This window comes from Astatotilapia calliptera, chromosome 22 (assembly GCF_900246225.1).
Source record: "Astatotilapia calliptera chromosome 22, fAstCal1.2, whole genome shotgun sequence".
Taxonomy (NCBI): domain Eukaryota; kingdom Metazoa; phylum Chordata; class Actinopteri; order Cichliformes; family Cichlidae; genus Astatotilapia; species Astatotilapia calliptera.
The window spans coordinates 5,667,054-5,689,417 of NC_039322.1; the positions used below are offsets into that span (position 1 = coordinate 5,667,054).

A 22,364-nucleotide genomic window follows, 5' to 3' on the forward strand; every position below is an offset into this window, starting at 1 on the left:
CTAAACTATAAAGAATTGTGTAACATTAAACTTGTGTACCTTTTAGCTTTGTCTGCAAAAGTAAAAGTATGCTTTGAGAGTATTACGCAGTCACTGTAACAGTACTAATTAAGTTAGAGGTTGTTGTGATGACTCCGGTAACTTAAGGAGAAACCCTAAGAGCTTTAGTTAATAAATAATAATGTGTGGCCTTCAAAGACACTTAAACGCAGTTTAAAGTGTTTGAATTTAATGTTCAGTTAATTATTACACGCTACAATTACTAACTTCAGGGAACCACTTATTATTTTCTGAATGTGTTATTAATTCTAGTGCACAAACTACTCTTCGTGGACCCAGGTTAAACTCTAATTTATTCCTGACACAATTTGTGCTCCATACAAATCAGATAATATTAAAGAGAATAGTTTGAAATTTAGGGGATTTTTTTATAGCACTCTCACTTCTGAGCATTAGCTGAGATGACTAGACAGCAAAGCGAAATTATATTTCATTATATTATCTTCTCTTGGCTATTGGCTCCCTGTAAAATACTAATAATTCAGTAATTGAATTTAAAATTCTTCTCCTCGTGTAGAGTCCTGAATGATCAGACACTATAATATCAAAAAGACCTCATAGTGTTATAGTATCCAGATAGGTTGCTTCTCTTAGACTGTAGGCTTATTTGTGGTTCCTAATTTCCAGAAGTACAATGGGAAGCAGAGCTTTCAGCTATCAGTCTCCTGTCGTGTGAAACCAACTCTCGATTTGGATTCAGGAGACGGACACCCTCTGCACTTTCCCTTGTGATAAAGCTTATAGTTAGGGCTGGATCAGGTGACCCTGAACTATCCCTTAGGTATGCTTCTGTAGGCTCAGGCTGCTTAGGGAGCAATCCTTTCTCCCTCACCTCTCTCCCACAGTTTGTGTTTTGCCCTTGATCTCTCTGTACTCCTCTTTTCTCCCCTCTCTCCCCTCACCCCGAACCAGTCACAACAGATGGCTGCCCCTCCTTGAGCCTGGATACGCTGGTGGTCTCATAAAGGGTCGTCTGATTGTTGGTGTTCTCTCTTTCATTTTGGGATCTTTACCTTACACTATAAAGCGTTTTCGAAATGACTGTTGCTGTGAATTAGCACTATACATCAGTAGATTTTAATATATCACAGGGATGCACTGCAAAACAAAACTCCAGTTTGAAAAAAAAAAAATGTCTGTTGTGAGTCTGAATTTGAAGCGTGGTGTGCGAAATCAGTCAAGTCCTTCACTGATTCATTCAGAAAAGAAAGGTTGTTTGAAGCGGTTGCAGCTAGAGAAATTCAAATCCGCACTGTCAGATGAAGTTTTTTCTCGAAGGTGATGGTTTTTCAGGAAGTAACACAAGAGCACCCCAGAATAAATGGATAATTATGAGACAAAGTAATTACAGTGATACCGAAATGCTTAAGGAAATGACCAGAAGCGTGACGAGTCAGATGCCGTTTGCATAAACTAGGTCATTAGATAGATAGATAGATAGATAGATAGATAGATAGATAGATAGATAGATAGATAGATAGAACTTTATTAATCCCTCGGGTGGGTTCCTCTGGGAAATTCGATTTCCAAAAAGCACAGCACCGACAGAAGTTTCAGAGTTACTGAATATTGTGCTGTAGTGTGTGTTTATGGGCACTATATGTGCATGTTTATATGATTGTTTGTATAAAGCAGACAATAAGAGAGATGAAAAATACTTGGCTATGTTTTACCTGTGTAAACTTATACAAGCCTTCCAATTAAAGTGTAAAAACCTCGTAAATCAGGTTTGCGTATGTGCTACATAAACACCTATGTATAGTTTGCCGTAATCGTATTCATAAGAACTCAGTTGGTTTGCGTTGCCATCCATGAGTAACTGCTGATGAGAGTCAGCTAGATGCCATTGTTGATAAAAGTCCTTCATGCAGACCCTTGTGTGTCTCTTTAATCATGCTTAATTTTAACCAGTCGACTTGCCCAAATTTTACAATCAAATCCCAGGAGCAATCTTTAAAAGTTTCCCTTTGTCCTAGTCAGCAGTGTTTACCTTCAGCTTGCTGCGTCAGTGGTAAAGGTTACATTAAAAATCTCTTCCTACAGTACGTCTGTGATTTCCAGTCCGTGCTGCCTCTGGGCCTCATTATCCAAGCATGATAACATTTAGCGTCTCCCTCACCTCTTCCACCTCCGCTCACTTCTGCCATGATTGTGAGCTTGTGCCTCCCAGACTGCTTATACATGAGTAAATCACAAGTAAACCGTGGGTTGTTTGTTCATGACTAATTTCATAAAGCACAACAAAACACGGTTTGAAGGTCACCTAGTTTCAATTAAAATAATTTATCGGTGACTTGGTTTAGAAACTGACTAAAACTCGTGTTTACAATTTCTTCTGGGAATAAAAATAAACCAAAGGTTAAGTGTGTTTAAAGCACAAGAAGGTTTTCATTAACTTATTATAAAGTGGAGCTTCCTGATGTTTGCCTTTGGGATGTGTTTTAATTTGGAAAAATAAAGTGACAACCAGACTGGCGATACCCACTCAGTGATTAGCACTGTTGCCCCACAGGAAGAGGGCTCTGAGGTTTTGGACCCAGCGTGGAGTTCTCTGCATTCTTGAACATTTTCCTCTGAGTGGACAGTTTCTTCCACCTTCCATCTTCTACGTTGATACTGCCTTTTTTAACATTCAGCTATTCAAGTAAAAGTTTAAAAAATGTTTTTAAAAAGAGGATATCGTGGGTAAACACAGAGGCCTTTTTGTTGCTAAAGATGGTCATTTGGTAGATCCTTCATCTTATCTGACTGCATTCAAATTGCTCCGGGAAAGCCGACGGTTAATGGGCGTGATGGTGTGTGAATGGGTCAGAGAGAAAGACACTGAAAAGTGCTTTGCAGTACTAAGCTAAGGCTAAGAGGCCCTATAAAAGTGTAGAACACTTACCACTTTTCACTTAGTAGCAGAGTGATGTTTCCATGTTTTATGCAGGCCTTCAGCGTAACCTTATAAACCACTAACTACAGTTTATTGGGTTGTTTGAAGTCATTTACATTTTTTTTGCCAAGATTTGTTTAACAAAGGTTAAAGATCGCCTTATTTATTCAGCAGGCACTTTATATATTCTGCATTATCTCTGATAAACTTGGAAGCAGTCTTGCAGAAAATGCTCCAGCTGAGCTCCGGAGAGCTGGTGAACTTTCCCTTAACATTGCAATTACTTGCATTTTTGGACCTTCTCAACCATCTAAAGTTTATATCACTTGGGTAGGAGTTACATTTTCTAGACATATACTGGTCTACAGATAAAAGAATTACTGCAGTCATGTAAAAGATTTAGTTTTTCAAAGGATCTCTACGGTGGCCCTGAAAGGCCAAAACGGACTGCAACTTAAGAAAACACCAGCAATAAGAAAAATGCTGCAAAAGCACACAAAACACAACGGAAACAGGAAAAACGAAAATGGAAATAGGAAGAAGGAAAACAGAAACAGGAAAAAACAGATTTCCAAAAGCACCAACGGACCAGTTGCAGGAACCAAAATATGCTAAGAATTGCGCTGGGAGACACTTGAAAGAAGTGGAGGATCTATCGGTTTTGTGAGGAAAGAAAAGATGAGAGGTAAGTGTGTTAGCCTGACTATTAGCCAGAAAAACCGTCATCAGTATTATATGAATCATGAGATTAAAACACACTTACCTAGCATATTTTGGTTCCTGCAACCGGTCCGCCAGGTTATTGTCTCCCCAGAAACACTTCCCTTGTGCTTTTTGTTTTTTGTGTGCTTTTGGAGTGTTTTTCTTATTGCTGGTGTTTTCTTAAGTTGCAGTCCGTTTGGCCTCTCAGGGCCACCGTAGATCTCTGCAAAAACTAAATACACCCTTACTGATTCCTGATAGCAACCAAGTGCTGCTAATCAAATGCACATGATTAAAAGATCATCAGAAAGTGTGAGCAACTCTATGAGAGCAGAGGAACTCTGTTTGATTGTTTAAAGAATTCAGAAAAATAAAAAGCTGGTACTTCTGTATGTGGTCCTAATCTGGGTACCCATTTGACTTTTTGTAATCTGAATTTAGTCATATGTGAATTTCTTCAAATTCTTCATCAACTTGCATCAACATTTCCCACAATTCAGCAGGAATCACTTAGTGGAAAAAACTAAATGTCAGACAGATGCTCTGTCACTGACAATGGTTTTGCTCATTTTTGTTTTGCCTTTTTTGGGAGGCTGTTAGGGTTTTTGGGGTATATTCATGGATGTGCTTTTACATGTCCTTGACCAAAAGCTGCTTTTAATTAGAATCACTCCTTGCTGTGGAGCTTCAACAGTGATGGCCTCTGGCTCGTGCTGTATGAGTGGAGCCTTCAGTTCTGAGAATCAAAACAAGGAGAAAGGAAGGAGAGGTGTGGTGAAGGAGATTCATGAAAGGTTATTAAGTTTCTACTACTTTCATACGCCTTAAACCATTTCCCCCCCTCCCTCTGTTTGTCTCTCTCGCTCAGCCCTTCTAACTCTTTCCACCTTGCCTCCTCACATCCTAAATCTTCTCATTTAGATTATCCCTACTGCAGTGAGTGTAACTGAGTAGCAATGGGTAGTTTTCATGGTTTTCTCTCTCTCTTTCCTTTACTCTCCCCCTTCCTTAATCTCCTCCATGTACATGACACTAATACAGAGACTGATATAAGCCCCCCTGCCTCTCTCTATGACATTTATCACTGTGCTTCTTAATGCAGGCAGGCTGCCTCTGTTGATGAGAAATAAGGATGACAAGCATGGCCTATTTTCTAGCTAACGGTCTTTGCTATTTTCCACTTTTTTGGGAGGAAATATGCTTGCAGAGAAGTGTTTACTAAAGCATCTCATAAGGCAGTTGACAAGAATTTGACAGTCATGTTGATCATACATCTGGCACGTTTTTTGTCAGAGCTGATGGGATCCATTAGTGTTTCAGATCATGCAAAATGATTTCAGACAGTGCCTGGAGAAACACTAAATCTGATAAATGAACATTAAAGATAAATACACTTCTACCATTTTTATAAGCCATTCACTATCCTGGTGTCTTTATGAAATCAAATGTACTTATCCTAGTGATTCACCTGTCACTTCTACCAATTTACCATGCTCTGTCCAGCATAAATGTGCTATGTTATAGCAACAAAAAGTTAAATCTGATAGTAAGTTAAAAAGTCCATGTATAAAACTTGTCCATCGAGGAATCAAAACTTGACTTTTTGAAGAAAAACGTACAGTATTGTGTCGAGATCCAGTCACATTAATCATCTGGTCGTTTCCTCTCCACCTCATAGTAATTTCAGGACTCATGTGTGGTAGGGATCTTCATGTCTAACTAAGCTAACATGAAGTCAGATTCACCGCAGCTGCAACCAGAGGTCCAAAATATGTCTAAAGGGATCTCTGTGCTTCCCACTTCACTTCCTCTATCACTAAACACATTCCTTATTACTTTGTCATCCCAAACACTTATCTTATCTTATCTGATGATCATTTCCTTGGTTAGTCAGTGAGTGATCCACTGCTTGCTCATCATGTGACAACAACCAAGACGGCAAAGGCCAAAATGACAAACTCACAGCTTGAAAATGGGAGTTTAAAAACCTGCATGGTGATTTTCATACAGGTCTGTGGGCCGCCCTTTGGTTCTGTCTGAAGATTAATCATCTCCTACAAGGTTTTTTAACACAGTCCATCCCATTTTTAAGTCAAACAAACCCTGTTTTTTCATTGCTTTGATTTAATGCTATGATTTTTTTTTGGTAAAACACTCGTGCAGTGAGCATAAGTTTATGCTTTTGTTTTACAATGTGCATTTGAGAAAGCCACAGAGAAATTTACAAAAGAATATATAAAAAATTGTAAAATGTATAATATATAATTATATATTAACCTCTAAAAAAAGAAATGTTGCTTGGCTTTCCCTACCAAAAATTCCCCGTGGTTCACTGACAGGTGGTTTTAAGTGTGTTCATTAAGTTGAACCTGTTCCCCTACTCAAAATGACCTTTCAGACATTTAGTCCTTTTCATTAATCTGACAGCAAAATTATGTGTGTTGGCTTCATGTCTTAATGAGCTGTTCGTTTTCTGTAAAAGCAGCCCCGCATAGTAAAATTGACATATCGCTCTCTACATTTACACACGTCTGAACAAACACCGTGACTAGGGAATTGCTTATTTTACTGGAGAATGCCACTAACAAGCACAACAAGCAAATAATAGCACATTATCTCACCAAATAAAATTAAGGCATGGTCACGTGCATTGTGATGCATTTTCCCAGTTCCAAATCAAGAAGAGCGATCTCTGTCTTGCATACAAGGATCAGGGCAACTCATCTCTTCAGCGCACACATGCACAGGCTCAAGTGACAGCTTTCAAGAGAATTAAACATTCAAAAGTGTGGCTACACTTTACCAGAGTCGCTGCTGACAACGCTTAATAGCGAGTACAAGTGCTGAATGAAGTGCAAAACATCAACATGATTTATGTCCGAATGACAGAATGTCACCGCTTTAACAGATTGATGAAGCCAGCAGTTTTACATATCCTGTCTGAAAAGGGCAAAAAAGAACAAGACGACTGGCATCCGGCTGTCAAACAAGCAACAAAGTTCCCATCCGCGAGATCATTGCTATTTAAATATCAGCCACCACCCCTTAGCTATGGACTTCGAGAGAAAATTGGAAAGATAATCACGCTGCTCCTGCATGTGACCTCAGACTTAATGAAAAATGAACATGCCAGCTCTAATGGGCCTTTGTAGGAGCATTGTTCTTTATAGCCTATACAGAATAATAGATTTTTAAGCACTTGATTAACAGAAGGACGGCAGCCACCAAAGACCTTCCACAAAAGGCCATTATTCAGCTGTCTCTCACTCAGGCACTTGATAAATGCCACTAATGCTTAAAATATAAATGGCACAATAAATATAAATAACACTTTGGCCCACATGTTGTGTTTCCATGCCAATCTGTAAGTTTGCAAAGAGAGAGGAAACTAGGACAGGGAAAGTTGGATTCATCATCCTTAATGCCTTCTGTCACTTCAATTGGATATTACCAGACACTGTCCCCTAATTTAGACATCATATCCTGTCCCTAGAGCCCCGCCTCATTCGCCCAACCCGTCTGTCTCACCCTGGCATAACCCTAATGCATCCCCATGTGAGACCAGAGCAAGTGTGTTTGAAATCAAACTGAGACCTCTCCTTTTATCTCCCTTCCCCTCTTGTCTGCTCTTCTCTGTCTCTCTCCCAAACACTCTTCCTAGTCCTTTTTCTCTCCTCTTGCTCAATTCCTCTCTGCTTTTATCTCCACTCTTTTTTCTCCTACACCATCAGAATGAACAATTTGTATGAATCACAGGCTCTCTATCCAGGCTCACTTATAGTGACATCCCCCCACTGGTTTTGTTAGCAGAACTCCTGCTCGCTAGCTCCATACACATCATTATTTGATGTCCAATGTGATTTCACTGAAAGAAAAAAGAACGTCACTGCCTCAGTGGCGCTGCCCTGGCATGTAACCCCACACAATGATCATTTCAGCCAACCTCAGATTGTTTGATTGGCATTCACTGCTGTGTTTGCCAGGAGTGCTGGCAGTACATTGCTGTTATTTGCATAAAACAGGAAGGGGCTCAGATTCCCCTGCTGTTCCACGTTTCGCTGCCCTTGCTGCACCCCAAAGAAATATCTGAATGTGATTCGCAGACAAGAAATTATAAAAGAAAAGAGAATCATATTAGCTGGCCTTGTGCAGTTTTGCACTAATACTCAACACTTCTCCTTTCCTGGTTTGAGACTTTCTCTCTCTCCACTTTTTAGCCCAGCGTGAATCTTTCCGTACAAATCCTACCCATTTTTCTCTCTCTCATACTCCTACATAGAATCCTTTTAAACATGTCCTGGTAGGAGTCTTGCTCCACAGTGTGAACCTTTTACCTTCGTGTGCTGCTGATCAGTGAGATCTGGATTTGGTCCTGGGTTGACAGCGGGCGATCGCTCTCCCTGTGGTTTGACTAGCTGACCAATAAGGGAGGCAGACGAAGGACGCGGTTCAAGCAGAGGATGGGATGATAAGCAGGAAGGAAAGGAATAAGGAGGGGTTTTAATTGAGAGTAGGAAAGAAAGAGAGGGTAAATATAGAAGGGATTAAGCATTGTGGCACTTAACAGTAATGACTGTGCTCTTATTTAACCCTTTCCAAGTAACTCCTCTGCCTGTCTGTCCTGTGTATCTGTCTCTGTGTGTCTGTCTGTGTGACTCTGCTGGCTCTAAACCTCTAACCTGCGGCAAAGTCGGCACAATACTCGAAATAAACCGCTTTTTTTCTAAATCCTTCTCTCATTTTTGTTTCAATCTTCAACTGAAACGTGTGGAGAGGCAAACCTGGCTCACACCAACATGAAGTATAGAACCAAGGATCATCTCAGTAGTAAAGGCTTTGCCCCAGCTGGCAAAGGGGGGAAGGGCAGCAAAAACTGAAGTGCCAGCAGCTGGACTGAAATGCATATAGAGCAAAATGTCTGAAAAATGCAGCACAACAAGCCTCTGGGAGAGAATGAATGAGTGCCATTCAGCCTGATCCCAGCAATGACTGACTGCACCCTCACCAAGGGATTACACTGAGAAGAACATTACCACACACTTGTAAGAGGATTGTAACACACGTAGAAGAAGACACTACTCCTATCACTACAGCACACTCACAATAAGAGAAGAACTGTCAATACCTCCTCCAAAACAGCCGTCATTTCCTTCATTTTTCTTTTCCTCCACCCATTTTTCCATCCCTCCTTCCAACCCCTTCATCCCCTCTGCAGAAGCCTTGGAGGATCCATCCAGTGCCGGTGTAGTGGCAGGCGCAGTGATCGGCTCCCTTCTGGCTCTGCTATTGGTTGTTGCGCTCATTGCCGTCCTCCTGACCCGCAGCCGCCGGCAGCAGAGGCGCGGGTACCCCAGCAGTGGGGACTCCATTGCAACAGGCAGCGGTGGAAGCAATGGCGGAGACTATGGCAACAAAGCCCGTCTGCTCTTCAGCAACTCCGGTAACAACAGCAGCAAGAATGGGACTGGCACAAACAACAACGGGCCCATCTACACGTATCGGGAGGGCTGCGATGCCACAGGAACTCTAACAGAAAAGGCCAACGACTACCACCATCATCATCTCCACCACGCCTCAACCGGCAACGCTCCTACTGCCCATGACATCCTTCTTAGCAGTGAGATGGATGAAGCTGAGAGGAGGAAGTTTGACCTCGATGACAGCATGGAGGAAGAAGAGGAGCGATACGACAGATTTGGAGGAGCGGGCGGAGGCGGAAACATTCTGCCTCCAGCCTATCACGTCCACCGAGGCCACGCTGGCGAAGAAATGGATGTGTACCTGGACGACGACATGGAGTCTCAGAGAGACGGCTCTGTTATTTCCCGGACTGCCATTTACGTCTGAGGAAGAAGGGGACGGATGGAAACGGCAAAGGCTGAAGATAAGGAAAGGAGATGTAGTGGAGGAAGTGGTGCATCCGAGCCAGCCCCTTTCACCTCTAAACAAATCAGCATCACCTCCATTAGCTAGACACCTGCCTGCTTATCATTCAACCTGATTAAAGATCTGCCATCAGTTATATCCTCTCAGCCTGACAGTGACCGTATACTTTGATAAAAGGTGGATTTAGCGAAAAATAATAAAAGGTTGTTGTTAGGCTGATAAAGGAAGACTTGCAGTGGAAATAGTGCACTGTGGCTGAATATGTGACTGTGTTTAACTGTGCCATGGAGAAGATTGGATTCAGTGTCACGGGAATAAAAAAATACTGCCAAGAGCAAAAAAAGCTACAGTAACTCTGACGCAATGCTGCTTATTGCTACGTTCTTGTTTCTTCAGCTTTGCTGTGTGATTATGTGCTGAGTGACTAAACTGTTTGTATTTTATACCTTACCAGAAAATGTAATCAGCAAAATCTGAAGCACCATAATCACTTAAGAAAAAATCACCACTATCCAAAACTCGCCTTTCTGCTTCAAAAGAAAATAAAAATCGTCATCACGTTGAACTCTGTGTTAAACTGTCCGAAAGGCTTCTGTGGATCTTGCTGACGCGATGGAGATGCCAGCTCTTCTGACTTCACTCGAGGCATTTCGAAACTTGAAAACGCCAAACTTGTTTCTGTTAATCCCAGAGACGACTTTGTTTGGGCTTACTGTGACTCCGGGTTCCCGCTGCACCCCGCGACACCACATGGTTTCCTGATGGGTGCCGCTGAAGCGAGAGCCACCAAACTGAGTAACATAACAGACTTAACAGTATGTGCTAATGTGTGGCTGGCTGTGGTGTTAATGATGTGCATCATCTATATATTGGGCGCCGTTTCACGATAGCACAGTTGTTGTTATTGTTGTTGTTGTTGTTCTAGTTGTTGTTGTTACTGTTGTGTAATGGTGTTGATCTCGCTAAGGAAAAGATGCACCGACACACTCGGGGGTTTCACACAGTTCCACATTGGATCGGTAATGACTCATTTAATGAATTTAAAAAAGATTATTTGTTTCCGACTCAACTTTTTCCCTTTCCAGTTTAGTTTTCTCCGTGTTATCGCCATCTTTATTTCCCCCCTTTTCTATCCACGCCATCTCGTTCTGTTCCACACGAATTCTAAGCGATTTGTATATTGTCCTTTCACTCTGTCCCACACACATTACATCTCTCCCTCTCATTCTGGGCTTTCTTTATTTACATAATGGGCGGCTTAGACTGCCGCAATGACTGTGTGCAGGGAGAAGGGGATAACTTGTATTTATATTCCTATCTGGGTCGCATTCAATGAGGCAAAATATTCACCGGCTTTGTTGGGGGCTGCTGTATTTCATGTATTCATTTTCCATGTCCCGCCGAATGTTCTTACGCCATGTAGCGGATTATTCCGTGTTCGGAGCTCTGATTGGACAGAAAGACACAGTCCAAGATATATTTCAAGAGAGGATGTGAAAACATTCAAAATTAAATCCTAAACTCTCAAGCCTTTGTTTCTTGTCCACTGCAGAAGTACAGGTAGTGGTACATGTCTGGTTAAAATAAGTGACCCATCTGTTGACGGGGCGCAGACGTTTCACTTTTCCGGAAGATAATAGTGCCGGGGAATTTCTTGAACGTGCAAATATGCATTGGAAAAGGTTACATATTTTCATGATTTTTGTTTGACTTTGTTTTATTAAGGTACTTCTCTGAACTGTTGGTAGAATGGATTTTTTCCAACACATTTGTTAAGACATAACAAGAATTGGAAACTGACACTGAGCTCATATATTGTTGGAACATTTTTGCCTTATTGATTCAAAGGTTTTTCCTGCTCATATTTTTATTGTTAGACATCCAAATGGTCTTTTGTGTGTATGTGTGTGTTTTTTTTAATTAAGTCTTGAATCACTTGTCTTTATTATGCCAAACTGCTTGCGATGGCACAATTGGAAGATCTGGGCAGGGAAATCTTACAGCTCAGACAGACGTCTTTTGAGATGCAACGACAGCCAACAAGGACACAGTTAAAGCGTAATAGAGGAGTGGTGCCTAGATGCTTCAGCAGCTGAACTGAGCACATCTTCTGCTTTTCAAGCTCCCTATGCTACATCACAAACACGCACTGGATTACTATAGATGTGCTGTGTTTGATTCGGGTGGTGTTTGTTTTGCAGCTGAGAGTACAGTCAGTAAATCCAGAAATGAAAAACAGTTTGGTATTAACAGTCATTTACACTATAGAGTATTTTAGAAATATTTATGAAAAAAGGGAATCTTTAAGGAATGTGATTATAGTTAATCACGGAGCAGTCAGTACATTTAGAGCGGGGACCGTTTATAGAAAGTTATTTTTCAAATTTACATTGTAAATCTATCGTATTTCATTATGATTATTTTTTATGTCTAAGTGCTTTGTAAGAGTATTTTGTCATGAATAACGAAGACATTATTGCCCAACAAGGAATATCTGTGGGTTGTAGATCTGAACATGGACTTGTTTGTGAAATGAAAGCAGAGATATTTAAAAGTCAAAACCTTATTGATTTTTTTTGGTGTGTGTGTGTGTGTGCGTGTGTTTTTAAGAAGACTGTATCAGCTCTACTCCCACCCAAGTCCTGAGCAGGTCCCTTGTTGTTGATTGTTGTTGAACATTATGCGCTGTGCAATCTGTTGTTCTGTAATTGAGACAGTCCTATCTGCTATGTTACAAAGCATTTCAGTGCAGACATTTCATGAAGCCTCACAGTGTGTTTTGACAAGTTGCCAATTAATCTCAGAAGCAGCCATGGTGTTCTTTTGGTTGTCACATGTACTACATGTAGTAGGACTTGTTTATTGTATCCCTGGAGAGAAGTTTGGGTTTAAGTATTTAAGTGTATTTTCTACTCCGTCGGGTGCATGCATGCTCCAAGGTCCTTACTTTTAAACTCTGGAACTCCAAAATATGAAAAAGTCATTTTCTGATTGTCATGCTTCAGATACACTGTATCGTCTAATGTATCTTATTCAGTACTAAGAGATATTTTTTTAATGCATTTCTGTATTTTCCAAGTGAAAATAAGCCCCTCCTCCTCCTTTTTTACTGTATAATGTGTTAATGATTTTCACCCTGAAAATGAAACTTTTTTTGGAGGCACTCGCTTTCATCCCCCTCCAGCATATTTACCCTCAATTTGGCCAATGCATGCCTCGACGCATCTTTTCTCTTAGGGGTTCTCACAGCGCCATAATTTTAAACAGTTGACTGTGATCACAACTTTGCGCCTAATTAGTCCCGGAGTCTTGTACCATGGATGCACCCTTAGTGAGAAAACTCATCATCATTCATAACTTTTGTTTTTGCACAACCCATTTTCAATAAAAGAAAATCTTTCTGAGATAATTCCCTGTGGAAAAACTGGTAATTAATTAAGCAGAGCTGTCTTATTAGACTATAAATATCAGACTCTCACAACTCTTTTAGGGTTTTCTTAGAACTCAGCACATTTCACAGCACAATGTAGTGCAGTGCACCTGCTCTGGATATTTAGCCTCTTTAACAGACGAGCCACAGGACCCACAGGTTTTGCGATTTTAAGGAGCAGTACGCTCTATGTGTTACAACAGTGTCCTTTAAGTTCATACTTTTGCACATTGTTACATCTGCTTACACAGCATGTAATACTTTTGCTTGCCATGCAGCACAATGCCCCATTTAAAGCTGGCATTAATGTGGGATTTGTATCTGGATAATGGCTTTCAATCCACAGACCTCTGGATTTAGACCTTTTATTTAAACATATTCTAACAGTTTTGATTCTAACTGCATGTGCATGCAAAGAAGTGAGGAAAATGTGACTAAAATGACACTTTTGTAAACTGTTACTGATCAAGGGACATTGTGCATTAGAAAGACATTTAATTATACAGTAATCACTTTTTGTGCAGACTTATTAACCAAACCTAAGCTTGCAGGAAGAGGCAAGATTACATCCTTAGGTAACATGCTTAATTACTTTCCTCAACTCCTCTCTTCATACCTTAGCCACCTTAGATGCAAGCAAAGAAGACAAGGAAGAGACCAGAGGAGAGACGAGTTGAGGCATTTGGCATATATTGAAACTGGACAAACTAGCTTCATTTTAAAGGTTTATATCAGTTAAATAAGACAACTTACAAAAACAAAAGAAACATGGTTTGTGTTTTCCAGCTCCATGTTGCACCTGTTTTTATACATCACAGTTAAAAAGACTTTCACAAAAGATACACCCGTGCATCTTATCTGGCATCTTCTCCTGTAAGCCTTCTCACTTCTTAAGATTCATTTCTGGAACCTGCACAATACACAGGCAGGGGGAAAAAAGGCAGGCGAACAGGAACAAAATGAAGAAATGAGAAAAGACCATTGCATTTTCACCTGGAAGATTTGCAATCGCAGTTCAAGTCAGACAACCTCCAAAAATGTCAGTTCTAATAATGCATTCTGTTTGATTTCGCACCTTCCAATACTAGGTGCTTTTCCATCATCCAGAAACACATCAAAATTTTATACAGGATGCAAAAAGTTTTGTAGCGTCCCTCAAGAACATCTGCTTATAGAAACTTAACAAGAAGAAATTCTGTTTTCAGATTTACTGTATATGATTTAAAAATATGCTAATATGACTTTTTTATATTAAGTGAATCGGACTACTCTTGGCCTGTCCGGTGAGTTGGAAATGGGGCCATGCTTGTTACAAATGTCCTCTTCTGAGCTTTTGTTTGCCACCCTGACTCACATGGTGCGTGCTCTGGGAGGTTGTGGTCCTGAATGCAACCCCTGTAAAGTCTCGTCCTTGCTGCTGTGTGTGCGGCACACAAGCTAAGCAAAGCACACTGTAACAGGTCACTTGGCTCTGTCGGAGGGAAAGAGACTGGAACGAAGGGAGGGGAGGATCGAGAATGAGGGTGGTAGCTCAATGCTCCGCCTGGGGAATGCCAAATAGGCCTGGAGTGAGGAGAGAGAAAGGAGGACTTTTTCTTCTCAGATCAGAGAAACTGAGAGTCAGAAAAGACGAGACAGAACAGCAACTGAAACCTCAGCTCCTGCAGAGAGGATGAGAAGACATCTCGAGGTTTTTTTTGTAAACCACCTGAGACCAGAAACATTTGAAACACTGTCATTTATTCACCATCAAGCCTGGAGTTAGAGATGGGCAGATTTGTTGGTTGTGGAGCCCAATTGGTTGGCTGCAGCACAAAGATGGCAATGTGTGTGAAAGGAATAAGAGATTGGCAAGATGGAATTTACAGCTCTGACAATGAAAGCTTGAGGTGCGTAGGAAGTCTCTAAGGAGTCTTTCTGAGTACTATGCCACCTCTCCACTTGGCGATTGGCGGCTTCCACCCAACAACAACTGACAGTCCTTTTCAACCCGGCCAATTAGTGAAAAAAGCCTGTCCTGTTTAGCTTTCTTCAGCGCAGTCTATCTGCGACAGATCTTTTTAATTGTAAAGAAATGTTCAGCAGTCCTCCAGAGACCCTTGTGCAGGGGCGGAATTGTATATATTCTCCTTTTTCATATTCCATCTCTCTTTGCTTCTGCTTTAGCACCCTGTACAAGCTGTTCCTGGCATGTTTAATTCAGTAGAAGGCATAAAAGTGTTCTGCATTATCTTTCTCTGCTTTGGTTTAAAGGAAGAGGAAGACGGCAAGACAGAAAGAGAAGGAGAGGGAAGGGGATAGAGGGGAAGAGAGTAAAGCGAGAAGAAGAAGAGGCCTATTAGTTATTGAGCTTGGCTTTTCTTGTTAATCCAGTTAAAGCCGAGCCTCTGCCGGGCCAGCTGAGACTTCAGCAGATGTGGATAAAGTTTCTTCCTCCCAACACTGGTTAGAGGAGATCTCATTGTGCTCTGTAACCAATTTACTTAACGCAGCACTGTCCTGCTTTCCTGCTTCTCCGGATACCTTCCTCTTCTCCCACAGTGCTGCTCTTGCAGTGTTCTGTGCTATACTTAGGGATGTAATTCGTCATGGCTTTTTTTTTCATCCAGGTTATTTCAGGTTCTGGAGATGTGCACTCATATGAATGGCTATTCATTTCAAATGAAAGCTTTTCACTTGTGTTTTTGCATGCGGGAAATCTTCAATAGATTGAGATGAATCACTTCACGTATTTCTCTCATTTTTTCACACACACAGCCCCGCAAGATGAGTTGAAGTGCTCATTCAAGAAACTCTGCATTTTTCCTTTTGTATCCATGTTGTTTTTTGTGGTCTCCAACTAGTTTTGAAAGTGACTCGACTCAACACAATCTCAAACACACATATATTTAGATACATTGTTTAGAGTTTGCTGAACTTTTCCACAATATTTTGGGCACCTCTTGACCTCAGCAAAAATAACTCCAATTCAGAATCGCTGCTGTATAAGATATCTTTGCACATGTTCTTCTGCACATCATCTGCTGCAGATTAATTTTAAACATTTGGCTTCATTGGTAAAGCTTTTTTTTCACTGCTTATTCATTTCCTAACATTCCTGTTTGCTAATGTTTTTGTTGAAAATATTGGGAGAATCAAAAGAGTACATTTGCAAGCCATTAAACCAAACCAGTGATCTGAAAAATGTTAAAAACAGGAGTTGTTCAGCTACACTCCTGAGTTACACACTTACTTTCCACAGTTAAAAATGGTTTTGGCTTTTTTTCTTGTCTGTTTTCTTGTCTCATCAGAGTTAATAGCAGAACTAGTACTTTAACTGTCAAGTTTCCTTGACAGTGGACAAATGTTTTTTTGTCCTTGTCTCTCCTCAAGACATCATGGCTTCACAAAGCTCTTCAGCTTAAGTACTGCTCTGCATTCCTTCTTCTCATCAGGGTAAAGAGTTATCTTCTATTCAATGATTTTCAACAAAAAAAAGAAAAGAAAGAAATCTCAATACACTAAAGATTCAGGGAGCGTTTCTTTAATGAACTGGATCAAAATAGACCCTTGTGTTGCAAGAGAGCCAACTCTTTCACTTGATTTAGAATGAACATGGCAATGTATCAACTGCTAAACCTTTTCTTTGATGGTGACCTTTACATTGATGTTCAGACAAAGAGAACTCTGTAAGCTTTTTATCCATTGCCCTAATAAAGCCATTTTTAATCATTCATCTTTTCGGTGAAAAATATTCAAGCTTTTATTTCTCCCTGCCCGAATGACCCTTATAATCTCTTTGCTTTGCTTTGCTTTGAATCAAAAGCCTCTCTGATGTTTCAACTTGTGTGGAAAACAGTTCTGATTTTATGTTGTGCCAACCAAAAAACATCATGCCCAAAGCGCTGACATCACTTTGCTAGTTTTTGATGTAAAGCAGCCTTTAACTCCTTGTGAACCTAAATATATCTTTGGATTTCTCATTAATCCTAAATGCAAAATTGATGCTAAGGGATGAATCTCTCAGATCTTCGAATGACTCAGTATCGTGCTTTTAAAGGCTCCAAGCACTGTGATTTGGCAACTGCACAAATGAGAAGCGTTTAACCAAAACATCCTCAAAACCCAAAATGTGCTCCAACTGAGAATGACGCACTTGTGTAAAACAAGAGAGCTGGTAATGGTATCAGATTTTACATTCTGGATTTCAGCATCCTATTGGCAGTTTAAGATTTCATGATCTGCTGGTTACAGGTTTTCTCCATCTGTCTGCAGAGATGCATTCTCTAATGGTGAAATCACTATGTGGTTGTGGTTTGCCAACCCAATATATTTCTACAAATATTTAGCTTGAAAACGATCTAATGAAAAATAAAGATGAATGCTTTAACTTTACTGTGGGCACGCCAACATGCTCAGCATTTAAATTGCTTTCAACAAGGCAAAGTTGTTGGTTCCAAATACACAGGTCTGCATATTTTGGAAACTGCTTATCTAGTGGTATTTTCACACACAACTGTCTCTAGAGTTTGCAGGGAATGGTCCAAAAAAAGGCGAACTACCCAGTAAACAGCCCGGCTGATGTCAGAGGAGAATGGCCAGACTGCTTTGAGCTATAAGGAAAGCAACAAAAACTGAAGTACATGACTACTTGTTACAACCAAGCCATGCAGAAAAACTCATCTTAATGCACAACATGTTAACCCTTGATGGAAATTTCACAATAGAAGATGGACAACTTTGCCAGGTCTGGTAAGTCGAATGGATTTCTGCTTCAACATTCAGACAGTAGGGTCAGAATTTGGCACAAACATCTTGAAAGCAAGGATCCAGCCTGACATATATCAGCAATTCAGGCTGCTGATTGTGGTGTAATGGTGGGGAATATTTTTTTGGGTTTATATTTTACCCCTGAGTACCAAATGAATATTGCTTAAACACAACAGTCTACCTTAGAATTGTTGCTGACCATTTCTGTCCCTTTATGGCCACAAAGTGTTCATCTTTTGATGGCTAAATCCAGCAGGATAACATACCATATTGCAACGCTCAAATCATCTCAAATTGGTTTCTTGTGCATTACAATGAGTTCACTGTAACTCAAATAGCCTCCAAAGTCATCAGATCTCAATCCAATAGTGCACATTTGGACGTGGCATGGATGTGAAAATCTGCAGCAGCTGCTTTATACTATCATGCTAATGTAGACAAAAATCTGAGGAATATTTCAAGCACCTTGAAATTTTAGGCATCATGACCAGGAAGATTTAAGGTAGGTCAGGATTGCTTGGTCAGGGTCATGGTTTTATTTTAGTGGGTTTCACTCTGTTTTAGATTGTAGTTGGTTTCGCAATTTTTTTCTTGGTTTCATAATGGGGTTTTGGATCAACTGGTCAATGACACATCCTGGTTAAAACTATGATTACAAATTATTTATGCTATGGGTTATTTTTTAGATTATTACGTTTTAATAAAATACTTTTTTTTCCCCAAGTGACTGCCCCAAACATATACTGGGACTCATCCAGAAGAAGCTGGTATATCTTTATAAGAGATCTATTTGATGGATCTCTGCCTCTCATTCATGATAGAATCCCAATTCACTGTTGGGAAGCATTTTTTTAAACTCTAATGCAGTTTGGCAGGAAATGCTTCAGGAAGTGCGCTAGACCTACAATCACAACATAAAGAAGTGATCAGAGACACTGAGAAATGAGAAGCCTTGAACCTAATATACAGTATAGAGCACTTTAATGCAGCATATGTAGTTTTAAATGTGTGTTTCCTGATTTGAAGATCAAACAGATAAGAACAAAAGAGGTGAAATCAAAGCAAACTCCCTGTTTGAACTTTAAGTTTAAAAATGTTCCTTCAGCTCATCGGTTGGTCTCAATAACCAGTGGTGTTACAGGTGATTTTGTGAACAACTACATAACAAAGTGCTTCTCACCAGTTCAATAGGTGCTGATAAGGCAGAAGATTCTACAGCAAAGATGTTTCCATATCAAGCCAGGAACAGGGAAAGCACTGAAATAACAGTAATAAATGGAGCAGATACAATTGGACTCTTGCACTGAGAGTGCTTGGCCTCTAGATATGAAGGCGATAAAAAGGTGTGCTGCTGTTAATTGTGATTTACGTTTTAAATGGGATCACAGAGTCATTGCTGGAAAAGAAGCAAGCAGAGCAGAAAAGTTGATTCTGAACACCTGCAATGCTTCACTCACAGTAAACAAACGGATTTGATCAGATATTGCAGAAGTTGACTTTCAGAATATTAGCTCTCAAGAAGTGATGTTTTGGAGGGGGTAAAATAATTTAGTCAGAACTTAATTTGATCGTGTTTCCCAAAGGTGTGACTGGAAGGATATATAAATGTTTTAGTAGTAAAGTTGTTACTTGCCTTAAGATTCCTTAATATTGGCTGAAATCTCATAAATAAGCCTTTTAGATTTGATTTTCTATATAAAATATGGCACTAAATAAAATATACCCCAAAAGTGAGTCAGTCTGTGTACTTCTAGCTGCCCAAGGATCAGCACGGAGTCATGAGTATAGATTTGTTTTCGCTTATAACAGGTTTGAAATTATTTCACTGGAGTTTTCATTACAGGAGCAGAAACATGTGAGCTTCTCCTCACATCTGACTGCACAGAGCCAAATAAGTTTTACAGGTTTTGAAACCTGACGCCAGAACCTTAACTTGTTTACTTATTGGGGGGGCAGGGATAGCTCAGTAGGTAAAGTGGACGCCCCATGATCGGAAGGTCGGCGGTTCGAATCCACTTAACGGCTACCCTGAGGTACCCCTGAGCAAGGTACCGTCCCTACACACTGCTCCCCGGGCGCCTGCTTAGTGGGCTGCCCACTGCTTCACTGAGTGAATGGGTCAAATGCAGAGAAAAACAAGTAATTTCCCCATGGGGATCAATAAAGTATCCATCATCATCCATCATCATCATTATTATTGACAGCATACACATCATATAGAAAACAGTTCTATATTCTTAAAGGATGATTGATCTTTTATTTGTTGCCATGTTATTGTTTGAGACAAGAAGAAACCCTTAAAATGTAATCTTTTCTGAACAACATGTTTTTAACAGAATTCTCATTAATCCCATTTAAAGTGCATGCAACACATTTCAGTGACATTTTTAATTCCTTTAACAAATAGAACTACATGGAAGCCAGTGAAGTTATCGCTCCCCATGGGTGAGATTTCTTTTTTCCCTTTACTTGGAGTAGAGTATTTTTTCCTTTTCATTGAATAGAAGACTACAGCTCTTATAAACTTGTATTTTATATATATATATATATATACACACACACAATATATATGTACAGTGAAAAGGCTTGTTGTGTTGGACGGCAGCCCGGCTTGCATCTTCCCTGCTTCTTTGGGAGTGAAAGACCACAGGGCATGAAGGAAAAGCTTGACCCTTAACAGATTTAATATGAAGCCTGTCAAAGAATTCTTTTGCCTCTTTGACAGAATAAAAAAACTGAAGGAAATATTAAGGGTTTATTTATAATGATCGAGGGGTTCATTCGCAAACACCATCGGAGATGTGCTTGATGCTGCACATGTGACTGAATTCGACATCAAAACACCCCAGCTGAAAGTGCAAGGCTTTTACAATTAGTCAGAGTATCTCTCTGCTTGAGACCAGTCCCTCTAAACTGCGGCACAGAAGTCAGAAGTGAGTGGAAAAAAATAGCCATGTTTTCTCTCTCTCTCTTTCTACCGTCAAAAGAAACACATTTACCAGGGTTTTAGCTCCTTTATTATTTGTCATGTGTCAAGCTGGGCCATTTTCCAGTAATCTTCTTTATGTGACAACAAATGGATGAAAAACATGTTCCTTTTTTCAATTCCTATTTAAGGCCACAAGAGGCTAAGGTGCATCACTACCTCAATTTGGAGTAAAAGCATTTTATTGTTTCGGCTTTCTTTCAGCTCAGCATTATTGATCTGAAACTAATTAAGAGCGTGACGTCAATAATGACGTCTTCTTCCACAAAAGCAACTGCAAACCACTGGACACAGTTTAAATCAACAGAATCTAAAGATTAGTCACACAAATGCGAGTCACTAAAGTTAATTACCATCTGTAGTGATTCAGAGAACAATTTACATTAGTTAACTCCGTAGTCAGTGTCACAAAACATGCAGGGGAAAAAACTCTCTCTACATAAACCAAACTCACTTTTAGCAACAAGAAAGACATCACTGCAAAGGTAAATAACACAAAACATATAGTGTTTGTGCATTGCATTTAAGAGTTTATTAAGAAATTAAAAGTCATTAAAACAAAAGACATGAAATCTTTTTTGCCTGAAAGCACTTTAAACACAGTGCACTTTATTGCCCTGTGGCCAAAATGTATATCATATTTAATTAGTTTTTTGCATCAAACAAATAAAGCTTTTCTTCCCCCAATCTTTTCCCGGATGAGAAAAAAACCATGTTTGTTGGGCAAAAAACAATAAATAGTATATTGGGGGTTTTTTTCATTTGGGAACCCTTTTTTTTACACGTTTCACAAATGGAAAATGGGGAACTTGGAAACATTATCCTGGCAAATTTCTTTTTTTATATGTTCTTAAATCATAAACACAGGAAATAAAACTTGCTGATTTCATTTCGACTTTGATAACAGAGCACCGTAATTATTTTTCTTGTATTAACCGCACAGGGCTGTCATCATTTTGCCACAACTTTCTTGGTCTTATTTAAAATAAAAGAATAAGTGTTTCTGAGGAAATGACATGAAATGACAAATTTATCTCATTTTGGACAAACTCCTGAATTGCTACTAATATGCATTTCTTAGCACTCCGATAACCTGCAACCAAGGTGTCTTTGTCACTGTTCAGCACATGTTTTCTGCATCCTTATATTTTATGCAATAAGATATTCTCTTTTTTCCCAACATGACCAAACAGTTTACTACATGCCTATCACACCAAAATATAAAAATTTCTTACTGAAGATGATTGGAATTCCTAACATCCATCAGCATCCTCACCTTTTTTTCCCACCTCCACACACATCAACCTACTTTCCCTGCAGATGTGCTTCGGAAAGAAACATAGTTATATTTGTGCATGTAGCGGGCTGTTATGTTGTAAACTGTCTGCATGTCCCTGGGAAGATTAAGATTATTTTATTGCATTAAATAGTGCTGATCATATCAGTTGATTGTGCCAGTCTGGTGAACAAACTGTCACCTGGCTCAAGCAGGCTGTCTTCCACCCTGTTCTTTTTTTATAAAGTGCTTTACAAACCCAAACATTATGGCTAACAGCTGGATTTTCCCCTGTGAGTGCAGCTAACTGAACATGAGGAGCCACTTCCTGCAAAAGAGGCAGAGATTGAAAGTGGACAGTCCCAACCAGCCATGTGACACCATGGTCAGTGCTGAC

The 22,364-nt window shown here is 40.0% G+C and overlaps 1 protein-coding gene across 3 annotated transcripts in view; it reads left to right on the forward strand.

The window, feature by feature from the left end:
* Positions 1 to 22,364, forward strand: part of LOC113014137 (nectin-2-like) — a 321,873-nt gene that overhangs the window by 171,416 nt on the left and 128,093 nt on the right. For 2 of the 3 annotated variants that reach the window (XM_026155450.1, XM_026155451.1), the window contains exon 7: positions 8,856 to 16,669. The exons of the other annotated variant lie outside the window; for it this stretch is intronic. In XM_026155450.1, the coding sequence (XP_026011235.1) occupies positions 8,856 to 9,487 (632 nt within the window). In that variant the 3' untranslated portion in view covers positions 9,488 to 16,669. Of the gene's footprint in view, positions 1 to 8,855; positions 16,670 to 22,364 lie in introns of those variants that run through there. 3 annotated transcript variants of the gene reach the window in all.